This window comes from Aedes albopictus, chromosome 2 (assembly GCF_035046485.1).
Source record: "Aedes albopictus strain Foshan chromosome 2, AalbF5, whole genome shotgun sequence".
NCBI lineage: Eukaryota > Metazoa > Arthropoda > Insecta > Diptera > Culicidae > Aedes > Aedes albopictus.
The window spans coordinates 348,577,708-348,601,138 of NC_085137.1; the positions used below are offsets into that span (position 1 = coordinate 348,577,708).

At 44.9% G+C, this 23,431-nt stretch overlaps 1 protein-coding gene across 1 annotated transcript in view; it reads left to right on the forward strand.

Moving 5' to 3' along the window:
- The window catches only part of LOC109424155 (protein cueball), a 44,214-nt gene that overhangs the window by 14,995 nt on the left and 5,788 nt on the right, over window positions 1-23,431 (forward strand). Inside the window, exon 2 of the mRNA XM_019699243.3 lies at window positions 19,661-21,194. Coding sequence (XP_019554788.3) covers window positions 19,661-21,194 — 1,534 coding nt within the window. The remainder of the gene's footprint in view (window positions 1-19,660; window positions 21,195-23,431) is intronic.

Below are 23,431 nucleotides of genomic sequence, written 5' to 3' on the forward strand. Positions count from 1 at the left end.
TTTAGTATGTAGAAGTTTTTCTATGTTCTAAGCATTGTAGCGCAAAATAAAACCCTATGGTTCAAACGTTTTTGGTAAACAATGCTACTTATTTGAAAAGATAACAATCCAGATGTACAACATCACAATTCGGATAACGCATAACAATAGTATGCCACAATAATCGTTTTATTTGCTACCGCTTCCGCCCACGTCCAATGCTCGCTACATCACGCCCGACCTGGGCCGCCCATAGTGCTCTCTGTGCTTCACGTTTTCTTGTGTCAACCGGATCAGTAGCGAACACTAACTTAGCACTAACTGCTTTACGACTTCTTGCAACATGCCCTGTTCACCGTTTCCTTTCGGCTTTGGCCATCTTTTGTATGCTGGGTTCGCCGTAGAGTGCAGCGAGCTCGTCGCCTCGAAAACTCCGAATACTTGCAGGTCCTTCTCGAGCATGATCCGGTCCATATCAGGTGTCCGTAGAGGCTCACAGTCCTTATTAGCGTCTAGTTCATGGTACGTTTGGTGCGGGGAAGAACCTTTTTTAGCTGGAGAATTCTTTTCTTCTTGAGCGCGTAATAAACGCGACTTCCACTGATTTCGTTTTCGTATTTCACAGCATCCGAAGTTATCAGCTATCTCGCTTAGTTCCACTTACCAGCATTCACTTCGTTGTTGAAGCATTCTTTGCTACTTCGCGTGTCAGGCGCATGTACAGCTCTGCCACCGCTCCAAATGTTCTGAAGATAAATTTCTTCGCAAAACACACAAATTGACCGGATTTCGTGAAAATCACATTGTGAAGATTTCTTATTAATCTCGTAGTCCCCTGCGAGTTTTGTATGAACTGAATAGTTCATCCGAAACCCTTACTCAGTTATACACACAGTTCATCATTGCTTTGGTAACTCTAGTAAGCTTCCAGAAAAGCCGTTTTCGTCCATGATTTTCCATAGCTCTGTGCAGTCGATATTGTCCTATGCTGCCTTGAATTCGATGAGCAGATGATGCGTTTGGACCTGGCATTCGCAGTGTTTCTTGAGGGTTTTTTCGTGCGGTGGAGATCTGGTCCATTGCCGACCGATCGTCGATGCGGCCGCCTTGATAACTTTCCACAAACTAACTCGTTTTAGGTGCCACACTACGGAAGATGATCTGAGATAGCACTTTGCAGCCGGTATTAAAAATGATGATCACTCAGAAGTTCTCACATTCAAATGATTCGCTTTTCTTGTGGGACAGATTACCGCTTTCTTCCACTACTTCGGTAGCTGTTCGGTTTTCCAGATTCTGGATATCCACGGGTGCGACAGTTGGCCAACTTTTCTGGGTCCATGTTGACGAGTTCAGCTGCGATACCATGCTCACCAGCTGCTCTGCCGGTTTTGAGCTGATGAAGGACATCCTTAACTTTTCTCAGCATCATAGCGGTGTTCTTCTGCACTGTTATAATCGTTTGCTCCGTTGACCTGATCTCTCGGCTTACGTTCTACACACCACTCAAATGCTCGTCGAAGTGCAGTTTCTACCGTTCAATCACTTCATATCCATCCATCAAGAGACTCTCGTCACTATCCCTTTACATTAAAGCTTACGCACGAAATCACTGTGGGATATTTACGTTGAGCTTTTGCTAAAATTTACGTGTTTTTTTAGATTGGCACAGCAGCTCCATTTTCCCGCTCTGTTTCCGCTTCTGTTTGTATCCTCGTACCTCGTACTGTCAGGTTCCGGGTTCCACCTCGCACCGTATTCGTCTTCTCCAAAATCGCTCTGCACTCCTCGGCGAACCAATCGTTTTGTCGACTCCGTTTGTCATACCCGATGATGTTCTCAGCTGCGTCAATAATGGTTGTTTTAATTGTACTCCAGCTAGACTACTACTCTAGAAAGGAAAAGTTGAGCTCGTTCTTGTCTGGCAATGCTGCCTCGAGATTCTGCGCGTATTCTGTGGTGACATCCGGTAGCTTTATTAACAGTCACCGAGGCGGTCGCCGGAGGGGCCCATATAGCCGAGGCGGTAAACGCACGGGTATTCAGCATGACCATGCTGAGGGTGACGGGTTCGATTCCCGGTCGGTCCAGGATCTTTTCGTATAGGAAATTTCCTTGACTTCCTTGGGCATAGAGTATCTTCGTGCCTGCCACACGATATACACATGCAAAATGGTCATTGGCAGAGGAAGCTCTCAGTTAATAACTGTGGAAGTGCTCATAGAACACTAAGCTGAGAAGCAGGCTTTGTCCCAATGAGGACGTTACGCCAAGAAGAAGAAGAAGAAGAAGAGGCGGTCGCCGGTACCGTAAATTGTTGACGACGAAAAGCTTTGGGCACAGTTTGACCATTACCAGGTCAGAGCCGATATCGGTAAGACCTAGCGTCGATAATGTCGGAGAAGATCTGTCCATAAATCAGAATGATTTGCGATTTCGTCTGTTATGGTGATATTTCGGGTGTAACAAAATCGGTACTACGCATGGCCATGTTCTTGCAGGCGGTGAAATCTATAAGTCGTACACACTAAGAATAAATCACCGAATTATGTGAAGTTTCACCGACATCTCAACAGCAGAATTTTCGGTGATTTTTTAATTCACCGAACATACTGTAGAGAATAAAAATGGTCACCTGTCGAATTCACCGATCATTTCGGTGAAATGTTTTACAGATTTTCTGTGGATTAGTGGTTTATTTGTGTGGGTTTTGCAAAACTTTCGGTGATTTATTAACAAATTTACGGTGTTTTTTAGTTGGACTATTTGCGGTTTCGGTAAACCTTTTCTCGGTAACCATTTTCTCAAAATCGACCATTTTTTCCAGTTTCTAGTTTGTTTTTTTTCACTTTCTGCTCTTTTCACCGATGACTTCACAGAACAACAATAACACTCAAAAAATTTTGATAACACACGTTTGGCAATATGGTCGACTACTGATTCTACAGCAATTCGGTAAAAATCGCAGTGTACGGTGAAAATGTTGATGTTCGCCGAACTCTTATGTAAAAATTTCACAGAATTTGGTAATTTGTTTTCCTTTACCGATCTTTCGGTGAAATTTTGACAGTTGGATTGAAAAACCTTAAGTTTCACAGAACGATCTGTGAAAACATATTTTACCGGTGTGATTCGGTGAAAACTTTCACAGAATTCTGCGATAAAATCTTAGTGTGTAGAATGTATTCGTTCGTCAGCTGGCCTACCTATGCGTTTAGGTGTTCTATGATGATCTTGACGTCGTGACTTAGGCAGTGGTCGTACTCGCGTTGGAGCTGTGCGTAGAATGCATGCTTGTCATCATCAGTGCTTCTGGAGTGTGTGCTGTACATGTTCATTATGCAGAAGTTGAAGAATCGCCTGACCCAACCTGTATAGATGGTATGTTTACCTCTAAACGTTTGCACCATAGAACCCGTTAAACACACATCCTGCAACACTATAAAGCCGATTCCGCGGTCTTAGAATAGATCTTCCAGTCACAAATCCTGTTTCGTCGCTGGGGTCGTTGGTTAGTTGTCGTTGTATTAATCTGTAGCTGATATTCGGTTGCAATTTGTGCTATTTGGTTGCAGGCTCGTAAGGCCGGCCGAACGCCTTGCAGAATACTTTCCAGATGACCATAGTGCACAGCTGAGCCTATAGTCCTAGTCCTGCCGTGGCACTCAGACGTCGATCAACCTCTTCTAACATGAGGAACAGACGCTGTTGTGAGCCGTTATCAGTCTACTTTCGAAGTTCCCACCGAGGATGGTTACCCGATCTTCCCAAAGGTTGCTCGCAGTTTCCGGCCATCGCTTTTGAACCATAGATCTTTTTTTTTTTCCTTCTAAACCATAGGGGGATAATCTGCTCAACAGACACCCTAACAGAAGGTTAGGGTAGTGTAGGTCTGACAGGCCGTCTTCTACAACAAAAGTAAAATCCAGGACTACTCTCTCCTCGTACCCACTAAACCATTCCTATGGTCGCCAAACCCTACGTCTCTCCGGAACCACCAAGAAGGTATTGCTTCAGAGAGGGGCTAGTGCACATCGCACCCACAAGGTTAGCTGCGTAGCCTGCAGCAACGAACATCGATGACCCGCTTTGGAGAGTCCATCACGGTAGCATGCTGGCGCTTAGCCAGTTTCCCGAGTGGTCCTCGCCACTCCCTTTGTCCTCGGAAGGCGGGCATGGTCAACCCCGCCCGCGCCCTACTGCTGAGCGGACATCAAGAACTGATGCCCACGTGCAACCCGATCTGACCTGCCCGTAAGGAAGGGTATCACTACCCTTCAGGCCCTATCAGATGCACCCGTAGGTTGCAGACAGCAGGATCTCACCTACCCCGACCCTTGCCGGGGACCCCTTTCCAACCGCGGGCTCGGATCCAACCCAGTAGACCGACGCCACGACAGCACCACTACCGGGACTTCCTCTCCGCGGCCACTCAATCGTTGTAAGGGTCGATCTCGACCGCAGGGCACCGGTATGACCTACGAAGCCGACTCCGAACCCCTGGACCACCTCTTGTACTGCATCTGGACTAGCCATTCTCCGAGTCCACGCGCCACCTCCTCTGTAGCTCCCAGACGATGTGGGTAATAGCCGTTGAAACGGCGTTCCAGCCAAACTCATCCCTACACATCCTCTGGACCAAGTTGTCCGGAGTTGTGTCCTCCCCGCATGTGGCAAGCATGCGGTCACGCATTGTGCGAAAACGCGGGCACACGAACAAAACGTGTTCCGTCGTTTCCTCTAAACCATTGCACACTGGGCATTCGGGAGAATCCGCATGCCCGAAACGGTGTAGATACTGTCGGAAGCAACCATGACCTGTAAGGACCTGTGTCAGGTGGAATGTGACTTCCCCATGGCGCCTATTAATCCAACTATCTACCCTCGGTATCAACCTATAGGTCCACCTTCCTTTGGTGGAACTGTCCCACGCGCGCTGCCATTTGACCATAGAGGCCATCCTGACAGTCCTGCGTATGCCTCTTGTGCCGCGCATTTCGAAGCACTCCATGTCCTCACTGATAAGAATGCTGATAGGCACCATACCAGTAATGACGCAGAGAGCGTCGTGTGACACGGTACGGTACGCGCTCGCAACCCTCAGGCACATAAGCCTGTAAGTACTTTCCAGCTTCCGTCGGTAGCATTTAGTACTTAGCGCGATGCCCCACGCCGGGCCGCCATACCTAAGTATGGATGTAGCAACACTAGCCAGAAGCTTGCGCTTACTGGCGTACACCGCAGAGCTATTGGACATCATCCGGGACAGTGCCGCAATAGCTGTGGAGGCTCTTTTACAGGCATAATCGACGTGGCTACCGAAGGTAAGCTTATCGTCGATCATCACGCCCAAGTGTTTGACGGAGCGCTTTGACAGGATAGTACAGTCTCCTACACTGATCTCCGTCTGCTGCTCCGACTTCAGGTTGTTAACAACCGTCACCTCTGTCTTGTGGTGAGCCAGCTCCAGTTTCCTGGACCGCATCCACGCCTCCACAACCTTGATCGAGTGGTTGGTAGTCAACTTTACCTCCTCGATCGTTTCACCGTAGACTTCGAGCGTAATGTCGTCGGCAAATCCGACAATCACCACTCCCACTGGATACTCTAACCTCAACACCTCGTCGTACATGACATTCTATAACATCGGACCCAGGATGGAACCTTGCGGGACTCCTGAGGTTATGTGAAAGCACTTCCGACCCACCTCCGTGTCGTAGACTAGTACACGATTCTGAAAGTAACTTCCGAGAATCTTGTACAGGTACTCCGGTATCCCCAGACGCAAGAGCGCATCGGCAATAGCAGACCAGCTGGCGCTATTAAACGCATTCCTTACATCCAGAGTCACTACCGCGCAAAAGCGAATTCCCCTCCTCTTAGGCTCGAGTGCTTTCTCGGCGGTTTTTGTAACCGACAAGATAGCGTCTACGGTGGACCTCCCCTTCCGGAAGCCGTACTGGTTACTCGAAAGACCATTTTCGCCCTCGGTGAACCGCAACATTCTATTGAGGATGATCTTTTCGAGCACCTTCCCCGCCGTGTCAATCAAGCATATTGGTCTATATGCCGACGGGTCTCCGGGTGGTTTCCCCGCCTTTGGCAATAGTACCAGGCTCTGCCTCTTCCAAGCTTCTGGGAAAACTCCCTCGTCCAGGCATTTCTGCATAGCAGACCTGAACATCTCGGGAGCCTCTGCAATAGCTACTTTTAAGGCTAGGTTCGGAACTCCGTCCGGACCTGGGGCCTTACCTACGCTAAGGGACTTAGCTATCCCCGCAAGTTCCACATCGGTGACCCTCTCCTCATCGCCAGCCCCAGCCCCCGGCTGTCCTACGAAAGGAGGCCAAGGACTAGGATCATGCTGCTCTGTTTCGCTGCTGCATAAAACCCGCTGTTAATTGAAGAAATTTGGTGCTTTATTCGGAATTTGCTCTTCTGCTGTTGGATAACACCTATCGGCATTAATTGCATGCCACGGAATAGATCTGAACATCAGCCCACGTCTGCAAAAAGGAAATAAAAATCGATCATATGTGTCCTACCAACTATTGTTTTGATTCCGTAAACATCTGTTAAAAGAATCGGTGTCGAAATGAATGAGAAGAAGAATGAAATGATTTGTTCGCGATGCACTCTTCCCATCACTGCCAGTCAACTGTTTACAACGTGCGGTGGTTTTTGTATGGATGTTTACCATGCAAAGTGCGTGAATCTTTTTCCGATGGATGTGATGAGTTTAAAACGTGATTGCAACATTGTATGGTTGTGTGAAAGTTGTGGTAAACAAATGCGCCAAATCAGAAACGACAAGATGTTGCCTTCAAAACAAGTGGAATACGCAGCCCCCGAGATGTTGAGCCCTCAGCCTAGCATGGAAACCGATATGAAGGAGGAGATTCGAGAGCTGAAAGAGCAAGTTCAAGCCATTCAACGATCAGTTGCTAATTTGAGTTTGTCTCGCGCATCGTCCCAACAGGAAGAAATCCCACTAGCTCGATCATCACCGAAATGCGAACTTTTGCATGGATCAAAACTGCAAGTTGATAGTAAGCACCCATCACCATCACGGGAAAAATTTTGGCTGTTCTTCACTCGGATTAGGAATACCGTGAGCGAGAATCAAGTCTTTCAAATGGTGTCCAAAGTAATCGGTTCTCAGGATATTATAGTTAAACGACTAGTAGCTGGCTGGAAAGATGTCTCATTGCTGCCGTTTATATCGTATAAGATAGGAATTGACATTAGATATAAAGAAGTTGCGATGTCTCCATCAAATTGGCCCAAAGGTATATGTTATAGAGAGTTTTATGAGGATTATCAATTATGGGAACCATAAATATAGATAAAAGTGGTTGTCACGGACTTTCTTGAAGCTAAAAGGTTGTTTATGAAGGTAATATTGTCTTTATGAAATGTGCTTGTGATTGCTGTGTAGAATAGAATTAAGTATTGTTTATCAATGTCACCACCGTTATATAATTACTGTATACAGATTATAAGTAAATAATTTCAATAAGATCCATAGGAGGTCAGTTGAATTAAATAATTAAATAAATAAATAAATAAATAAAATAAATAAATGACGCGGAAAAAGTCCTCCAATGATCCCCTCCAACATCTCTGGAGATTGCTCTGTAGGAGCCATCACACCTCTCGTCTTGGCCATAACGATCCTGTAGGCGTCACCCCACGGGTTCGTATTGGCACTCTGACAGAGACCCTCAAAGCAGGCCTTTTTGCTTGCTCTTATCTCGGTCTTAAGCGCGGCTTTTGCAGCGGCGAACACCACCCGCCGTTCGTTTCGCTCTTCCTCTGATCGTGCTCGCTGCATCCGCCGCCTAGCCCGTAGGCAGGCGCGGCGCAGGTCCGCAATCGCGTCGGTCCACCAGTAAGCCGGTGGCCTCCCATTTCTAGGGTGGACTCGCCTAGGCATGGTCGCATCACACGCACGTGAGAGCACCGCTACCAGCTCGTCGCCGTCTAAACCGATTAAGTTTCGCTCACTGCGGAGCGCCTCCCTAAATACCCCTTCGTCGAAGTATGATGTCTTCCACCTGCGAGGGCTTGGCCTTGGCCTAGCCGCCTCTTCTTCTATCCGCTGTCTGCTGTTATTGTAGTCGATACTGTAGCGAACCGCCAGGTGGTCGCTGTGAGTGTAGCCATCATCTACTCTCCAGTTCGAACTACTTGTTAGGCCAGGACTACAAAAGGTCACGTCAATAATTGACTCCGCTCCGTTTCGACTAAAGGTACTCTTGGTACCGACATTAGCCAAGTCGACATCTAAGATGGCCAGTGTTTCTAGCAGGATCTGACCCCGCTGGTTCGTGAAACGGCTTCCCCATTCCACGGCCCAGGCATTAAAGTCGCCTGCTATTACCACCGGCCTTCGCCCTGTTAGCACGGTCGTTAAGCGGTCCAGCATTTGCGTGAACTGCTCGATCGGCCACCGCGGAGGCGCATAACAGCTACAGAAGAAGACCCCGTTTACTTTGGCGACCACGAAGCCCTCATAGGTAGTAGACACCAACTCCTGAACGGGGTATTTACCCGTCGTCCATATCGCCGCCATTTTTCTAATCCCATCCGCGACCCAGTTGCCGTTGCCGGCGGGTACTCGGTATGGGTCCGATATGATGGCGATATCCGTCTCCCACTCAGAAACTGCCTGACAAAGCAGTTGCTGAGCCGCATCACAGTGGTTCAGGTTCAGCTGCGTTACCTGCACTGTGATTTGTTGTTCACTGCGGCTTTCTTGAAGGCCGGGCACCTTGGGCCACCCATCGGATGTCTGTTGTTCGAGGATTTCCCGGTACAGATCATGCAGATGGGCGGACTCGTGCAGCTTTGGGCCTTATGACCTTCAGCGCCGCATCGCCTGCACAGTTTGCGCCTGTCGGGGCCTTTACAGTCCCACGACTTGTGTCCCGGTTCCAGACACCTGAAGCAAACCTCTGGTGGCTCGTGGAATGTCAGGTGACATACACACCAACCCACCTTTATGCTCCCTACTTTAACGGACTTTTTGACGTCCGCCACAGGTAGCTGAACCAAAGCTATCTGTGTCCCTGCTGGCCCTTTCCGTAGCTTAACGGCTGCGGCGGCCACCTGCACATCGCACTGTTGCCGCAGTGCCGTGACGAGCTCTTCCACTTCGGTGATCTCATCGATGTCCTTGACCTTCAGAGTCGCCTCATGTGTCAGAGCCCTCACCTGCACACCCTCACCAAGGACCTCTTCTGCCAGCCTCTTATAGGCGGCGCCCTTGTGCTCCTTCTGGCGCTTCAGCTCCAGGATCATCTCGCCCGTACAAGTACGTCTAATACTGCGTACGTCGGCTCCAAGACCCTCAAGCTTGGCTTCGCTTCGCATCATCTTCAAGACGTCCGAGTACTTGGACTGTTCCGTCTTGATGACGATAGCGTCGCCTTTCTCGCGCTTGGCACCTGCCCTCCTACGCCTTGGCTTGGCGTCCTGCGCTACTACCTGCGGATTCGCCTTCTTCTTCCTCTTCCGCTCTACCTTCGTCCAAGGGGGGTCCTCCCCTTGGATCGCCCTACTCTGTGGCTGTTGATGGCCCACTAGCGGTCGCAACCCCTTGTTCCCATCGTTCCGGGACGGGCCAGCCTTTTCAGGCCCACCCTTCCCAGCTTTCCGGGAACCCTGGCTGGGGTCCGACCTTCCGGCATTATTACCGACTTTCGGGGTAATGATTCGCCTGGCCTTGCGGGCACCGCCAGACAGCTCCTCGCCTGACGGTTGCCTCGCCCGCTTCTGCGATTGCTTGCCCCGTTTGTCGCGAGCAGTCGCTTCCGCCTTATTCGGACTTTCTGCGAAGGAGAAGACCTCCGTTTGGGTAAACTTCGGCACTTTCTCATTTGCAGGCTCCGCTGCTGCAGCAGTCAGCAACGCGAGTGCCGCGTGCTCCTGCTTGGTATCGTCGATCGACGCCCTAAGTCGAAGCAAGGCCGTTTTCAGGTCCTTGCTTATGTTCGACTTAGTGGACGCAAAGTCGATGATTTTGCCAAGCTGCTGCTCAGCCACCTCTATTGCGGACCGTCCTTTGGATCCTCGGTTGACGGCCCTCAACAACCACGCTCCGTCCATAACCTCCACCGGCTGGCTTGCCGGGAAGTGGACTGGAGCACCCACGCTTGAGCTGCGTACGCAACTCCCAGCGCCTATCTCCTCACTTCTCCTTGTCGGAGATCTCATCAACCCGCTTCTTGCGAAGGGGTTGATCCCACCACTATTTCCACCTAGATTCTGATTTTTATTTGACTTCATGATTAAATCCCACGAGTAGCACGGGAAAGAATGTCCACCACGCCAGAGCCCTGCATTAACGCGGTAAGGGACAGCTTACTGTGGGGGGTGCCCAGGTACCCCACAGGCTCCGTTAAAGATCGAGCATCTTTTTCACCCCCTCGATCACTCATTCCTCAGCACGGGTCGCTTGACACCTTGAATTGGGGTTAGTAGTCCTATTCTTAGCCGGCGACTACGCGGCTGACTCGCAAGCGGGGGGGTGCGTCAGGCCCCAGGACTTTAGTCCCTGCTGCCCCTAAAACCATAGATCTAGGGAGTAAGATCCTACCACATTTCCAGTAAATCCCGCATATCTTCCATCCGTGCTGTTCTAGCGATGACTATGGTTTTCGTTTGGCTGATACGGATCATACATTGTTCAAGCCGATGATGATTGGTCACGAAACTGAAACCGCCAGGTGAACGTATAGAGACGGTCTAGACTTGATTGATCTGTCCGATTCCAGTCCAGTTCTGAGTTCATGTAACGAAATCGACGCCTTTTGCTAAACTGTTCCGCCTTAATTTATCTGCTGCTTCGTCACCATGCCGCCGGCCGTCGGTTCGGAAGTAAATTAAAAATCGGTAATTTTTTGCCGGTTTATGTAACCTTGATCGTGAAATGGTCAAAAACTGCGTTCATATATATGTATACATATTTACTAGGACTGACTAGGATGCGATGAATAAGCAGCGCCTTACCGCCCAAAATGGAGTGGAATGTATATAGGCACTTATCAGGTGAGCGCGTGGCCACTTTTTGCGTATCTCTACCTCGCTCAGATAGGACTATTGTTGTATGGTACTGATAAGATACCTTGCAGTTGGTTTATATGGTATGATGAAATGCAGAAACCAGATTTACCTTTCGAACAGGGTCTGATTCAATTAGTCGAAAAACACCGTGTGCAATCAATTTGGGGGGCACACATACTTAATGTTATCGTTATAAAACAACGTTTAGATAATTTCTTTGGACTTCTTTTGGACAATCATCGCAATGTTGCAAGTAATCATAAGCAAGCATCTTAAACTGCAGGATCTAATAATGATTACAAGTTTTCCATGCATATTTTTAATGCTGTTATGAAATTCTTGAAAAATAAATATGTCACATAATTTTATTAGATGCACATACCTCCTTCCAAGTGTAAGATCAAAATTATTGAACTAAACTTCACCCATTTGTTCAACACTGGCCAACCAATGTGTTTTCAATTTTCTGTTACCATTTACTAGCTTCAAATTGTTGATTCTTTTCGACTGCCGACCCACGGGCCAGGTAAGGTCAAACTTGTGATGCAATAAGGTGCCGACTGAGGCGAGACCAATCTCTCTATTCGCGCGAAATCCCCGACCAATGTTTTTATGTCTACCTATCATTCATCGTCGTCCATTCTCCAATCAATATGCCTGTCGTACGTACGTATATGGAAGCGTGGCCGAAGTGGCAACTTTTTGCGTCGTTTGCGTCCCAAACACGTGTGAAGAAGCATATTGGGAGGGGCAACGTAGGGAATATTCCGAATCTAAAAATATTCGCTTCATCTCAAGAAGACGTCTGGTTGATAATGAATATCGGTGGCGATTCTAATCGAGAGGAAATTCTATTTGCCAAACAAATCAGCTCTGATTGTTGCAGTTTTCTAACTGATGTGGTTGAGACAATCAGAAACAACTTTCTTGGGGAATTTGTTTGATCGCCGCATCCTGAGGTTATGTCAAGCTACTATTCAGCTACTGTTAATTCAGGGATATATTACACAATCTGTACATCTTGGAATCACGAAAGCACAACCTTTTGATATTGCGTGCTACTTTCTGCCGATGATCAAATTTCATCATGATAGGTGCCGTGAGAAAACTGTCTACGTGACTTCTGGCAGCGACGGTTCCGCGTAAATACATGTATGTTTGTTTTGCAATGGTTGCAAATTTCCAGGAGATTTGATTTCCCCCTATGGCAATAGGGTTCTAACGATCGTATGTGTAGTGTGAAATTTGTTGATAAACTTCGACATTACTTTAGCCATGGATTAGTTGAATTGACAACGATGGCTCTCACGATAGCTCTCAATGGCTTAAAATGCAAGTCATTCAATATCTTTCGATGTAGTCACAATAATTGTTGATGTAGAGCATCTAAAATTCAATATCATTTAGAAATGGATCAATTCAATAGACCTTAGCCACGCATCCAAAACATGTAGTTAACAGTGCGTCTTCAGTTCATTTAACTCAATCAGGCCATCTCAGATACTTAGGAACATGATCGAGAAACCTACTCCATCCTGATAGATGTATTATTGGTTTTCATTGCTAACAGAAGTTTTTCATGTTTCTTTAGTTTTTGTCCATCTAAGGTTCAATTAGGTCATCAAATATTCTCGGGAATAGTTATGAGAGACTCATACCGGAAGGGAATGATCTACCTGATGGTTTGTTGTAGCAGGATAAGCTAAATTTACTGGAAACCTTCGGAAGACAACACGATGGTTGTTATCTCGTGACAAAGTCTGGCCACCCCACGAACATTTGCCCAGAAACCAGTTCATTTAGCTTCCTTAGGCCACCCCTCCCAATATCCCAAGTATCATGTAATTTGAATATATTTAGTTATATAGTTGACCAATTACCTGATTTAACCTGAAAGAATAAATATTATGATTATGATACATAGAATGTTAATTGACTTACATTACAATTACAACTTTATTTACCTGAACAGCGCGGTAACAAATTGTTATTTTATTAAAGTTGAAATTAAAATCAAGCAAATACTACGGAAACAAACGGTATATTAAGTAATAAAAAAAAAACAAAATACATAAATAAAACAAAACACATTAATTTTCCTATTTTCCTGCATTTAAACCAAGCTGGAAAATTACGAAATCAAAATTGGTTATGGTAGATCTTACGCCGTAACGCACCATTGTAAGGTGATTTACACTCACAGGAGTTCCACGAGTTCCACATAAACAAAAACATGTTTTTGCGTTCGCTTTCTGTTTATAGAACTTAAGGACTGACTTTCAACTACACACTTAAAAAATATTCGCAGCTTTTCGCGCACAGCCGACTACTCAGCAAACTCACAAACTGATATCTCAGTAAAAAGCAATAAAGCCAATAAACTGCCAAAGTTGCTGAGATCCCAATAATAATGTTGTTTGCCGAGCACTCGGCTGTGCGGATCTCGGCGAAAGTTAGAGAAAATGCTGAGATCCCGGTAGTCGAAATTAAGTGTGTAGGTCATTCCAGATACTGAGGAGTTCTGTCGAGGAATTCATTTGATGTGGTAATATTGGTTTCTGTAGCCAACTATTATACTTTTTTGTGTATAACGTTGAACTTTTCGTCATCGAAATCATCGTCATCATCAAACATTTGAAAACAGTTTTTTCGTTCAAAACAAAAGTTTTTGCTATGAAAATATATTCACTGTACTCCACATGAGGAATATAATGCAGTGAATATATTTTCATGATCCTTGTTTTGATTTGCAGCGAGAAAACTGCTTTTTATTTTCCGAAATATGATGACGGATGCTTGAGCCATAAATAGCTCTAATTGTTAATCATCTACAAGTCTATGAAATCAAGGCTTGAATTCATTCAGGTCGTCAAAATTGCCGCAATATTCGTTGATTATACATCAACATTATCTACATTTTCAAGTATTGATGCGAAAAAGAGTGATAATTAATTCGATTTATCCATGTTCTGTAATGACAGACTCGGACAATCTTTCGGAGTATACAAGAATCATAAAGATTGGCAAATAGGCAACAGATGTTCTGAAGAAAGCTGTAATAATAATGTGTGAGGTTAATAAGCGAATTTGTGTTTCATACCATTTATAAAACACAAACGTTAATGTAGACTACGATAATTAGGAAGTATTGAATCAATGTTAATTTTTTTCGCCAATTGACTTGAATAGCTGAGCTGCATAGTGTCGGTAGCAGTTGTCCCAGCTTGTCAAGTACAAAACTATTGACCGCCTGTACTGGGTGTAAGAGGTCACTAAACATGTGACCCCGAGTTCATGGTGCAATGCGTCTATATGCTTACCGTGCGAAGGAATGAAAGAATTGAAGATTTCATTATAACTCCACCACAATCGGACTATATAAAATATCAGGGTACCCTCCATAGTATTACGTCCTTACTGCCCTAATCAGAGCAGTGGACCCTGTGATTGCCATCTTTTTGGTTTCGTTTGATGCATGTTACACAGTGTAATCTGTGTGTTTTCCCAATTGTCGCTTTTCGATTGATACCGATTTGGTATAGCCAAAAGTTCAGATAAAAGAGTACTTTATAAGCTAAACAGCTTGTTCGAGGTTGCTCATTAGCCTTCTAAGCAGCTTTATTTTTAAGTAATTTTCGAACTAGAAAGTTCACATAAGCACGCTGGATAGCCTTCTAAGCAGCTTCTGACAGAACTATGACAAAATTCATGCAGAAACAAAAATGTGTTTTTCAGAATCACAACCCTGTTGGTGGGTTTGTGATTCATGTTTGAAAATTGCTTCTATTATACTTTCAGATATGTTGTTGCTATGAAGATTTGATCTAGATCCTCCTGCGTGATAGCCTGCCGACTTACTGCTGCGCTGCTGAAAACACTTGACATACTCAAGTTAACTTCACTACTGTACAAATGTGCAAAACTAGCTGCCGACAAAAAATCGATTCAAGTCAGACTTTACCTGCTGTTCACTCAATCGCAACTGTAGTGTTGTGGTAGAGTGTAGGGTTCTCACGCAGCGACTATCGGTTCGAATCTGATGGGTGGCATTTTTTTTGCTCAAGCCTAGTATTCATTGATTTGATAAACTTATATTTGTCTTTTATTCGTGTATGCTTAAAAAGTTTTTTTCTGTAAAAAAATAAATTTAATCTTCATTGAAACACTATGCTACTGAACTGAACTTCTATGAACTTGAAAGTTCCGATAAAGTTCCGAGTAGCATCTTAAGCAGCTTTAAAGTTCCGCGAAGTTCAGGTAAAGTTCCGAATGGAACTTTCTGGCTGCTTAAGAGGCTAACAATGAGCCTTGCCGGAACTTGTGACTGAAGTTCCAGAAAGGCTCATCGTTAGCCTCTTAAGCAGCCAGAAAGTTCCAATGTGCATTTTATCATGGGAAGCTTTTGGTTACTTGGGATATCGTTGCTGATTTAGTTTGTCAGTAAATGGTCAGCGTAGAAGAAGGAGTTTCACAGGTCTTTCAGGGCATTCGCGATATTTCAGAATGGTTTAGAGAGCTTGACAAGCTCTCAGGTACTTTCTAGTTGAGCATCAAGGGAGTGGGGGGGGGAGGTTTGTCATGTAGTTCAGATGCGCTTTCTGAGGCTTCTGAGGGGTTTTAGTGGGCTCGTTGATTCGCTTGTTAAACGAATCCAAATCAATTTAATCAACATTCACTTTTTATTACGTGTAAGGTTTAAGTTTTGTTATATCAAATAATCGTGATTACTTTGTTATAACTAATCAAAAAATGAGCCCTCTCTTGGATGATTTTTTTGGCAATGAATTTGAAGAGTCTAGAATCGTATCGTGCGTGATAAATCTAAACTATGAGTTTTGGAGGATTAGAATTTTTACCAACACCGTTTCAGAGGCATTTAAAGGTGTTTCAGTAGGTATTTCAGGCTCTTCCAGAAGTATTCCGAGGCATTGTTGGACGTTTAATTAGGTTTCAAAGGGACTTTACGGAGCTACATTGTCGTAGGGTTTCAGTTGGGCTCCAGGGGGAATTTTTTTAAAAAAGACCAAAAAAAAAGACAATTACACCGTTTTCGACCTTGCGACCTCTACAGACTGAACAATACTAATGTTTGACAACGGACAACACATATAACACCCAGTGGCCCAGTGAAGAATTTTTCGTTCCCCGACTGGAGCGGGAATCGAACCCACACTCCGAGGCTTACGAGACACCTAAACGACTGAAACCGCTAACCGCTCGGCCACGAAGCCCACAGAAGGTTTCAGAAGCTTTTCAGAAGGGTTTCAAAGCGGTTTATTAGCACTCATATGAAATTCAGTGGGAATTTCAGGGGGCTTTCAGTGGTGTTTCAGGAGGTTTCAAATTGATTTTACTGAGCTACAGTGTCGTAGGGTTTCAGATGGCCTTCAGGGGGATTCCAGGGAGGTTTCAGAAGCTTTTCAGAAGGGTTTCAAAGCGGTTTATTAGCTTTCATATGAAATTCAGGGGGAAATTCTGGGGGCTTTCAGTGGCGTTTCAGGATGTTTCAAAGTGGCTTCGGGGGCTTGATCTTCGTCGGAGCTCAGGTAACCTTCAGGGATTTCAGAGAGGTTGTTACGTTTGTAAATTGCTGTAAGCATTTTGTCAGTTAATTTTCTATTTTATACTGTGGTTTGTACATCCGTCCCCGAATTTTAATGTGCATTTGTAGCGCTCCAAACATTTCAGGAGCCAACCAGTGCAAAACACGCAAGCCGTCCCCTAACACGGACATCAAATTGTAGACGGTCTTGTGTTGTTGCCCGAATCGGGATGCCCCCTTAGGATTAGAAATTCCTAGATCAATACAAGCTATGAATGCCGCAACAGATTCTGCGAACTAAAAGGCGAACTGCCAGAAAAAATACGATTACAGGATTGACTGATGGACCAAGAACAAAAATGAAACCTCGTCATCCTGGGTTCGGACTTAGTTATCTATTTGGATAACTGGGCACAATTTATGTTATGTTTTGCATGTTTGTGTTTTGTGCATTTGTAATGTTCCATTTTATTTTGCGTATCTAAGTTCCCAGACGTGGGGCCCGATACGGAAAATAAAATGTGCATTTGTAAGGTTCCAATGTATTCGTTATATTTTACTTTTCGTATCCTACTAGCTTCAAAATATGGGGCTCGATGCGGATAATAAAATGCGCATTTGTAGGGTTCTTTTAGCAGTTCTCTACATTGTGGTACCCATCGGGAGCACAATGCATTTGTAGTGTTTCGCAAAACTTTTTTTCCGTTACATTGGCGCCCAACGTGGGGCCTTGCGCATTTATGAGGTTCCAATGTACTATTCGTTACATTGGCGCCCAACTAAAAAACCCACGTTTATGTTATAGTTTATTGTTTCTTTGTTGATCCATCTGGTTTCGGTTAGGTAAACTTAGAGTAGATCAGATATGAGCGTCCGCAACAGTAAAGATAGATGAAGATTAAATGCTTGGTTGATGGCAGTTCTTTGGCCGTTGGTTAATGGCGTTAGATCATACCCTTTGCCAGGATTCGCTGGCGTTATTAGTTTTAAGTTAGCCTGGCGGCAATTAGTGTTAGCCTGGTGGCAATTAGTTTAAGGTTAGCCTGGTGGCAATTTAACTCGCGGAGTTATCTGGTAAGCGTTTGGCTTACGTATTTTAGTTAGTCTGGTGACACCAAATGAAATGATCATCGCTGCCATCAACCGACCACTTGAAAGAATGGTAAATAGGAATGTTTAAGAATTTTTCAAGAATCACGATTTCGATTCTTGAAAAATTCTTCCGCTGTTGCTGGTGTTGTGTTACGTTTGTAAATTAGTTGTGACGTATGTAATATAGTTTTAAGAATTTTCCATGAATTGGAGAATGCAATTCATGGAAAATTCTTCGGTTGTAGCATGGAGTGTGTTACGTTTGTAAATTGCTGTAAGCATTTTGTCAGTTAATTTTCTATTTTATACTGTGGTTTGTACATCCGTCCCCGAATTTTGATGTGCATTTGTAGCGCTCCAAACATTTCAGGAGCCAACCAGTGCAAAACACGCAAGCCGTCCCCTAACACGGACATCAAATTGTAGACGGTCTTGTGTTGTTGCCCGAATCGGGATGCCCCCTTAGGATTAGAAATTCCTAGATCAAAACAAGCTATGAATGCCGCAACAGATTCTGCGAACTAAAAGGCGAACTGCCAGAAAAAATACGATTACAGGATTGACTGATGGACCAAGAACAAAAATGAAACCTCGTCATCCTGGGTTCGGACTTAGTTATCTATTTGGATAACTGGGCACAATTTATGTTATGTTTTGCATGTTTGTGTTTTGTGCATTTGTAATGTTCCATTTTATTTTGCGTATCTAAGTTCCCAGACGTGGGGCCCGATACGGAAAATAAAATGTGCATTTGTAAGGTTCCAATGTATTCGTTATATTTTACTTTTCGTATCCCACTAGCTTCAAAATATGGGGCTCGATGCGGATAATAAAATGCGCATTTGTAGGGTTCTTTTAGCAGTTGTCTACATTGTGGTACCCATCGGGAGCACAATGCATTTGTAGTGTTTCGCAAAACTTTTTTTCCGTTACAAGGTTTCAGGGGTGTCTCAGGAGGTTTCAGAGAGTTCAACTAGTACTCAGATGAGCTTCATGAGGTTTCAGAGGGACTTTAGGGGGCTTCATCTTCGTAGGTTCTCAGGTGAGCTTCAGGGGGATTTCAGGCAAGTTTCAGAGGTGTTTTCGGAGATTTCAGAGGAGTTTACTAGCTCTCAGATGAGCTTCAGGCGGATTCTAGAAAAGTTTCAGAGGCGTTTCAGGAGGGTTTAGACAGAGGGGTTTACTAGCTATCAAATGAGCTTGTAGGGGATATCAGGGGACTTTTAGATGCGTTTCATGGCGTCCCAGGAGGTTTCAGAACGTTTCAAATGCGTTTCACGAGGTTTCAGAGGGGCGTTAGGGGGCGACATAGGCCTTCAAGTGAGCTTAAGGGATATTGCAGGGGGATTAAAAGCGTTTCAAGCCATTTCAAAGTGTTTCAGAAGGTTTCTGAGCGGATTACAAGCTCCCAGGTGAGCTTCAGGGATCTTTCAGATGCGTTTCAAAGCGTCTCGTGAGCGTGCAAACATGAATTTCATTCATTATGCTCCAGTAGATCACTGATTGCGCTTGTAAATCCTATCTGATGGCCTGTACTCCAGCAGGGAGTTTGAAGTACCTCAGTAAATTTTATTGAAATGAATTCTACCTTGTTGCGGTGTACTCTGCTTAAGCAGAATTTGTCATTAGTTCATTGATTGGTTTAAATTAGATAGAGACTTAAATTGACACTTGAAAATAAAAATTATATAAAAATCAAAAACTAAAATAATCATTGTTCAAATCATGTTTTAAGGTTAAACGAAACTGCAATTTTCCTGATACACATTCTTTATGAAATCTACTAATGCTTCGCAATTCAGCAAACATCTGCTTGTTTCAGAAAGGCCGTGTTTTGGCATGAGTCCACAATTTAATAAAATAAGTTGTTGGAAACATTTTGCTCTACAATACGAAACAGGCATATACATATGTTTATAAGTTCATAAACTCAAAAATGAATTACATAATTTAGTTAACAATTATCTTTTATTTTTTCAGATGCCGTCGTCACAACCGACAGTGGCATCCTGTTCTTCGACAAGAATTGGACACAAATATCTTCAGGAGGACACCAATTTCAGCACATTTCGGCGTTCGCTTACGACGAGGTGAAACGGAAAATCTACTTCAGTGATCTCAAGGATCCGAGCTATCGAATCTTTTCGTTGGATACGAATCCGGAAGAGGAGTATCACAAAGTAGTGAAACTACTGCCAAAGTCCGACCGGACCGGCTACATCACCGGTTTGGCGTTCGATCACCTCGAGCGTAAGTTGTACTGGACCGAGAAAGGGACACATTCAGTGTACTCAGTCGAAGTCGATAAGCTGGGGGCCCCGGCGGCGGCGGCGGCGGCGAACGCAACCGATGGCCTCATCAACCTTGTCGCCCAGGTTGAAGAAAATCACGACCTGGCAGCTTTGACGATCGACGAATGCCGTAGGCACCTCTACTGGACGAACAGCTACCTTCAAACGTCCAGTATCGTTCGGGCGGCCATGAATGGCACAGTACTGGACGCCCACAAGGAGGACGTCTACGAGCCGAGGGGCATTTCGGTCGACCATTACAACAACCGCATCTACTGGGTGGAGAAAAAGTACGGTCGAGCATTCACTGTCGAAAGCGCCAATCTAGAAGTACAAGACAAACAAACATTCCTCAGGGGTTCGGATAAAATTCCGACACACGTGTCACTCAACAGCGAATATTTGTACTGGGTAGACCAAGAGGATGGAGAAGTACACGAAACGAAAAAATCCGATTCCAAAGTGACACAAGTCGTGTACAAAGGCAGTCGTCCATCAGCACTTATAATCCGTTCAAGCCTTTTAGTAGAATATCAGAAAAACAACCCAAGTTGTAAAACTGTTGTATCCAGTATCATAGACAACGTTAGGAAAGAATCCAGCGAAGTAATAGAATCATCCCAGGCTGTAACAGCTAAGCCTGAAATGATCACCTGTCTTAACAAAGGCATCCTGAACCACAACACCAACAGCTGTATCTGTCTACCCGAATATCAGGGTACATTCTGCGAGATTCCAATCTGCAACAATTTCTGCGTCCACGGTGAGTGTGTAGTGGGTGCCGACAGCCGACCAACGTGCAAGTGCCATGCCGAATTCGAAGGCGAGCGATGTGATCGCAACAAATGTGATGGATACTGTTTGAACAGTGGCCGATGTGTGCTCAGCGCCTCGGGTCAGAGGTCTTGTACTTGTTCGAAAAATTTCAGCGGCGCTCGGTGCGAGACCGCTATCTGTACGTCGGACTACTGCTATAATGGAGAGTGTTTCGTGGAGAATGAAGTTCCCAAGTGCAAATGCAACGTCGGCTATCGAGGGGACCGGTGCGAGGAGTACACGTGCAACAACTATTGTCTGCACGACGGCAAATGCATTCTAAACAACGACACCATGCTGGTGGAGTGCCGTTGCGGCTCGGAGTACACCGGCAAGCGGTGTGAAATTCCGAAACGGTTCTGTTCACTCGATAACGGTAACCCAGAGATGCAGCAGTACTGTGAGGGGTGAGTAGTGTTGAATTTATTTTGATTGCGTTTGCGTTGCAGTTTTGATGTGTATACAAATTGGATAAACACTAGCGTATGTAATTCTTTTTATTCTAAGCACTTGCACAGATAGCGTTGAAAAGATTATGATTAAGCGCTGTCACTCGTTCTCTGAAACAAAATCGGAATAAAGCTTAGGATTTTGCTCGGAATAAAGCTTAGGATTTTGCTCTCTAATGCAATTGAATGAAGTATTGAAAATACTTTGTATATGAACGAGTGTTTATTTTTTTATAAGCAGCATGAAAAGAACTCACCAGATGAAAGATTGAAGCGAAGACTACTTTATCAAGAAGATATGGAACTCTGTTATTTTCAGTGGGGTGACACGGCTGTCAAACTCGGTACATCGCCGCTGCACCCAACATCATTTTTGGTACGGCGCGTTTTGGTACCCACTTTCTGGTCGGTTTACCCTAACTTGCTCCTGATTTTCGGGTGTGTGGCTCGTGTATTGCTAGTGCTTATTTCAGAAATTACACATTTCAAACGAAATCGTTGTTTTTGATGATTGTTTCCCTTTCCTTATCACTTTGCACGATATTATATGTAGCAGCGAAGCAGTGTCGATGTTTCCAGCGCATTTTTTCCATGAATTAAGCAATCAAAACAAAAACATTGGACGCCATATTGAATTGAATGCTGGGTAGATGATTTTGGCCCTTCGTCATCCCCCTGGTTATTTTGCCATACTAACGGCAAGCGTCACCGACGGCACCGCCGCCTGTTGAGCTAAGGTGGTTGTGTAAAAGTGGAGGCGTGTATTGGTGCGAATTAACCCCTTCCCGGCCACGACTTCTTTCAAACTATTGAATGCTTAAAAATGCTATGAACAAAAAGTGCTCGCACAAAAGTTATTAGGGATCACTTAAATTTATCGAAATCGTAAAAAAAGATTTTAATTGTTTATCAATAGTTATCGATTGTTTATCAATAGTTATTGATTGTTTATCAATAGTTTCACTATTGAACCAATAATTAGAGTGTACAAGTACTCTAATAAGCTTATAACTTCTTCCCAAACGCTTTTATAACATGTTGAAGTGAACTGGTGTAGGTCGGATTCGCCAAAAATTTATGGTGTTCTACAGACACCATGAGCGTTAAAAGGTTTAATTAAAAATAATTAAAAAGAATCGTCTTCCGAAACATGTTTTAATCGATTTTAGATAACGAAAAATGATATTTCAATCAAAATTTAAAATTTAAAATAGAGGGATAATCTAATCTTTAACCGTGGTGGCGCTGCTAACTGATGGAGCTTCGGTGCTGATGGAGCTTCGCTCCTGTACTGATGGAGCTTCGGTGTTGACACGGGTAATGCGTCGAACCCTTGGCGAATCATGCTGAGGTGTTGATGGCATGACTGACACTTGAAAATGGTTTCCAAAGTGCTCGAACCAGCGTTTCAACTGGTCAGCCGGGTCGGTCAGTAACTGTCTAGACGTGTCTTTCACGGGCATCGTAGTAGCATTCATCTTGATCCCACTAAGGGTGCTATTACACTCTTTGCCCAGACGCCAAATATTTGACCACTTTTGACAGATAAATTTTGGCAGGTTGTTTGGTTCTGTTTGTCCCTATTCGTTTTTCGAGAGTGACAAATGTTTTTGTTTGCCAGGTACACCTTGGTCAAAATTTAACTGTCAAAAGTGGTCAAATATTTGGCATTGGTCAAAAAGTGTCATACTAGCTTAAGGCGACGTGAAACATCGTAGAGGAGACGGATGGCGCCTGGTTTGCGGCTTTCTCGCCTTCGTCCTCGTCGGCTAGGGAGTCCGCCCACGCTCTTTTGCCCCGTCTACATGAGCGTTTCACTTCCTTCTCGAGAGCCGAATAGCGCTGACGGACTACGGCTTTGGCTCCTCGTGTTTTCGCTCGCTCTATCGCGGCTTTGGCGTTCCTTCACTCCTCTATCTTCCTCCAGGTATCATCTGTGATCCACTGCTTTCTTCGGGAGCGTAGCTCACCCAAATTATTCTCGCCGGTGGCGATAAAGGCGTTCTTGATGGCGCTCCGTTGATCTTCTACGCTTCCACCTATTCGGAGCACGGTTCTCTAGCTCATAGACGAAGGACCTTCTCACCGCAGCGTCTTCCAGTCGGCGTGTGTTGAACCGGCGCCCGATTTTCTCCTCCTGTCGCTGGATCCTGACAATGCGCCGTCGGATCTCGCCGATTAGGACATGATGGTCG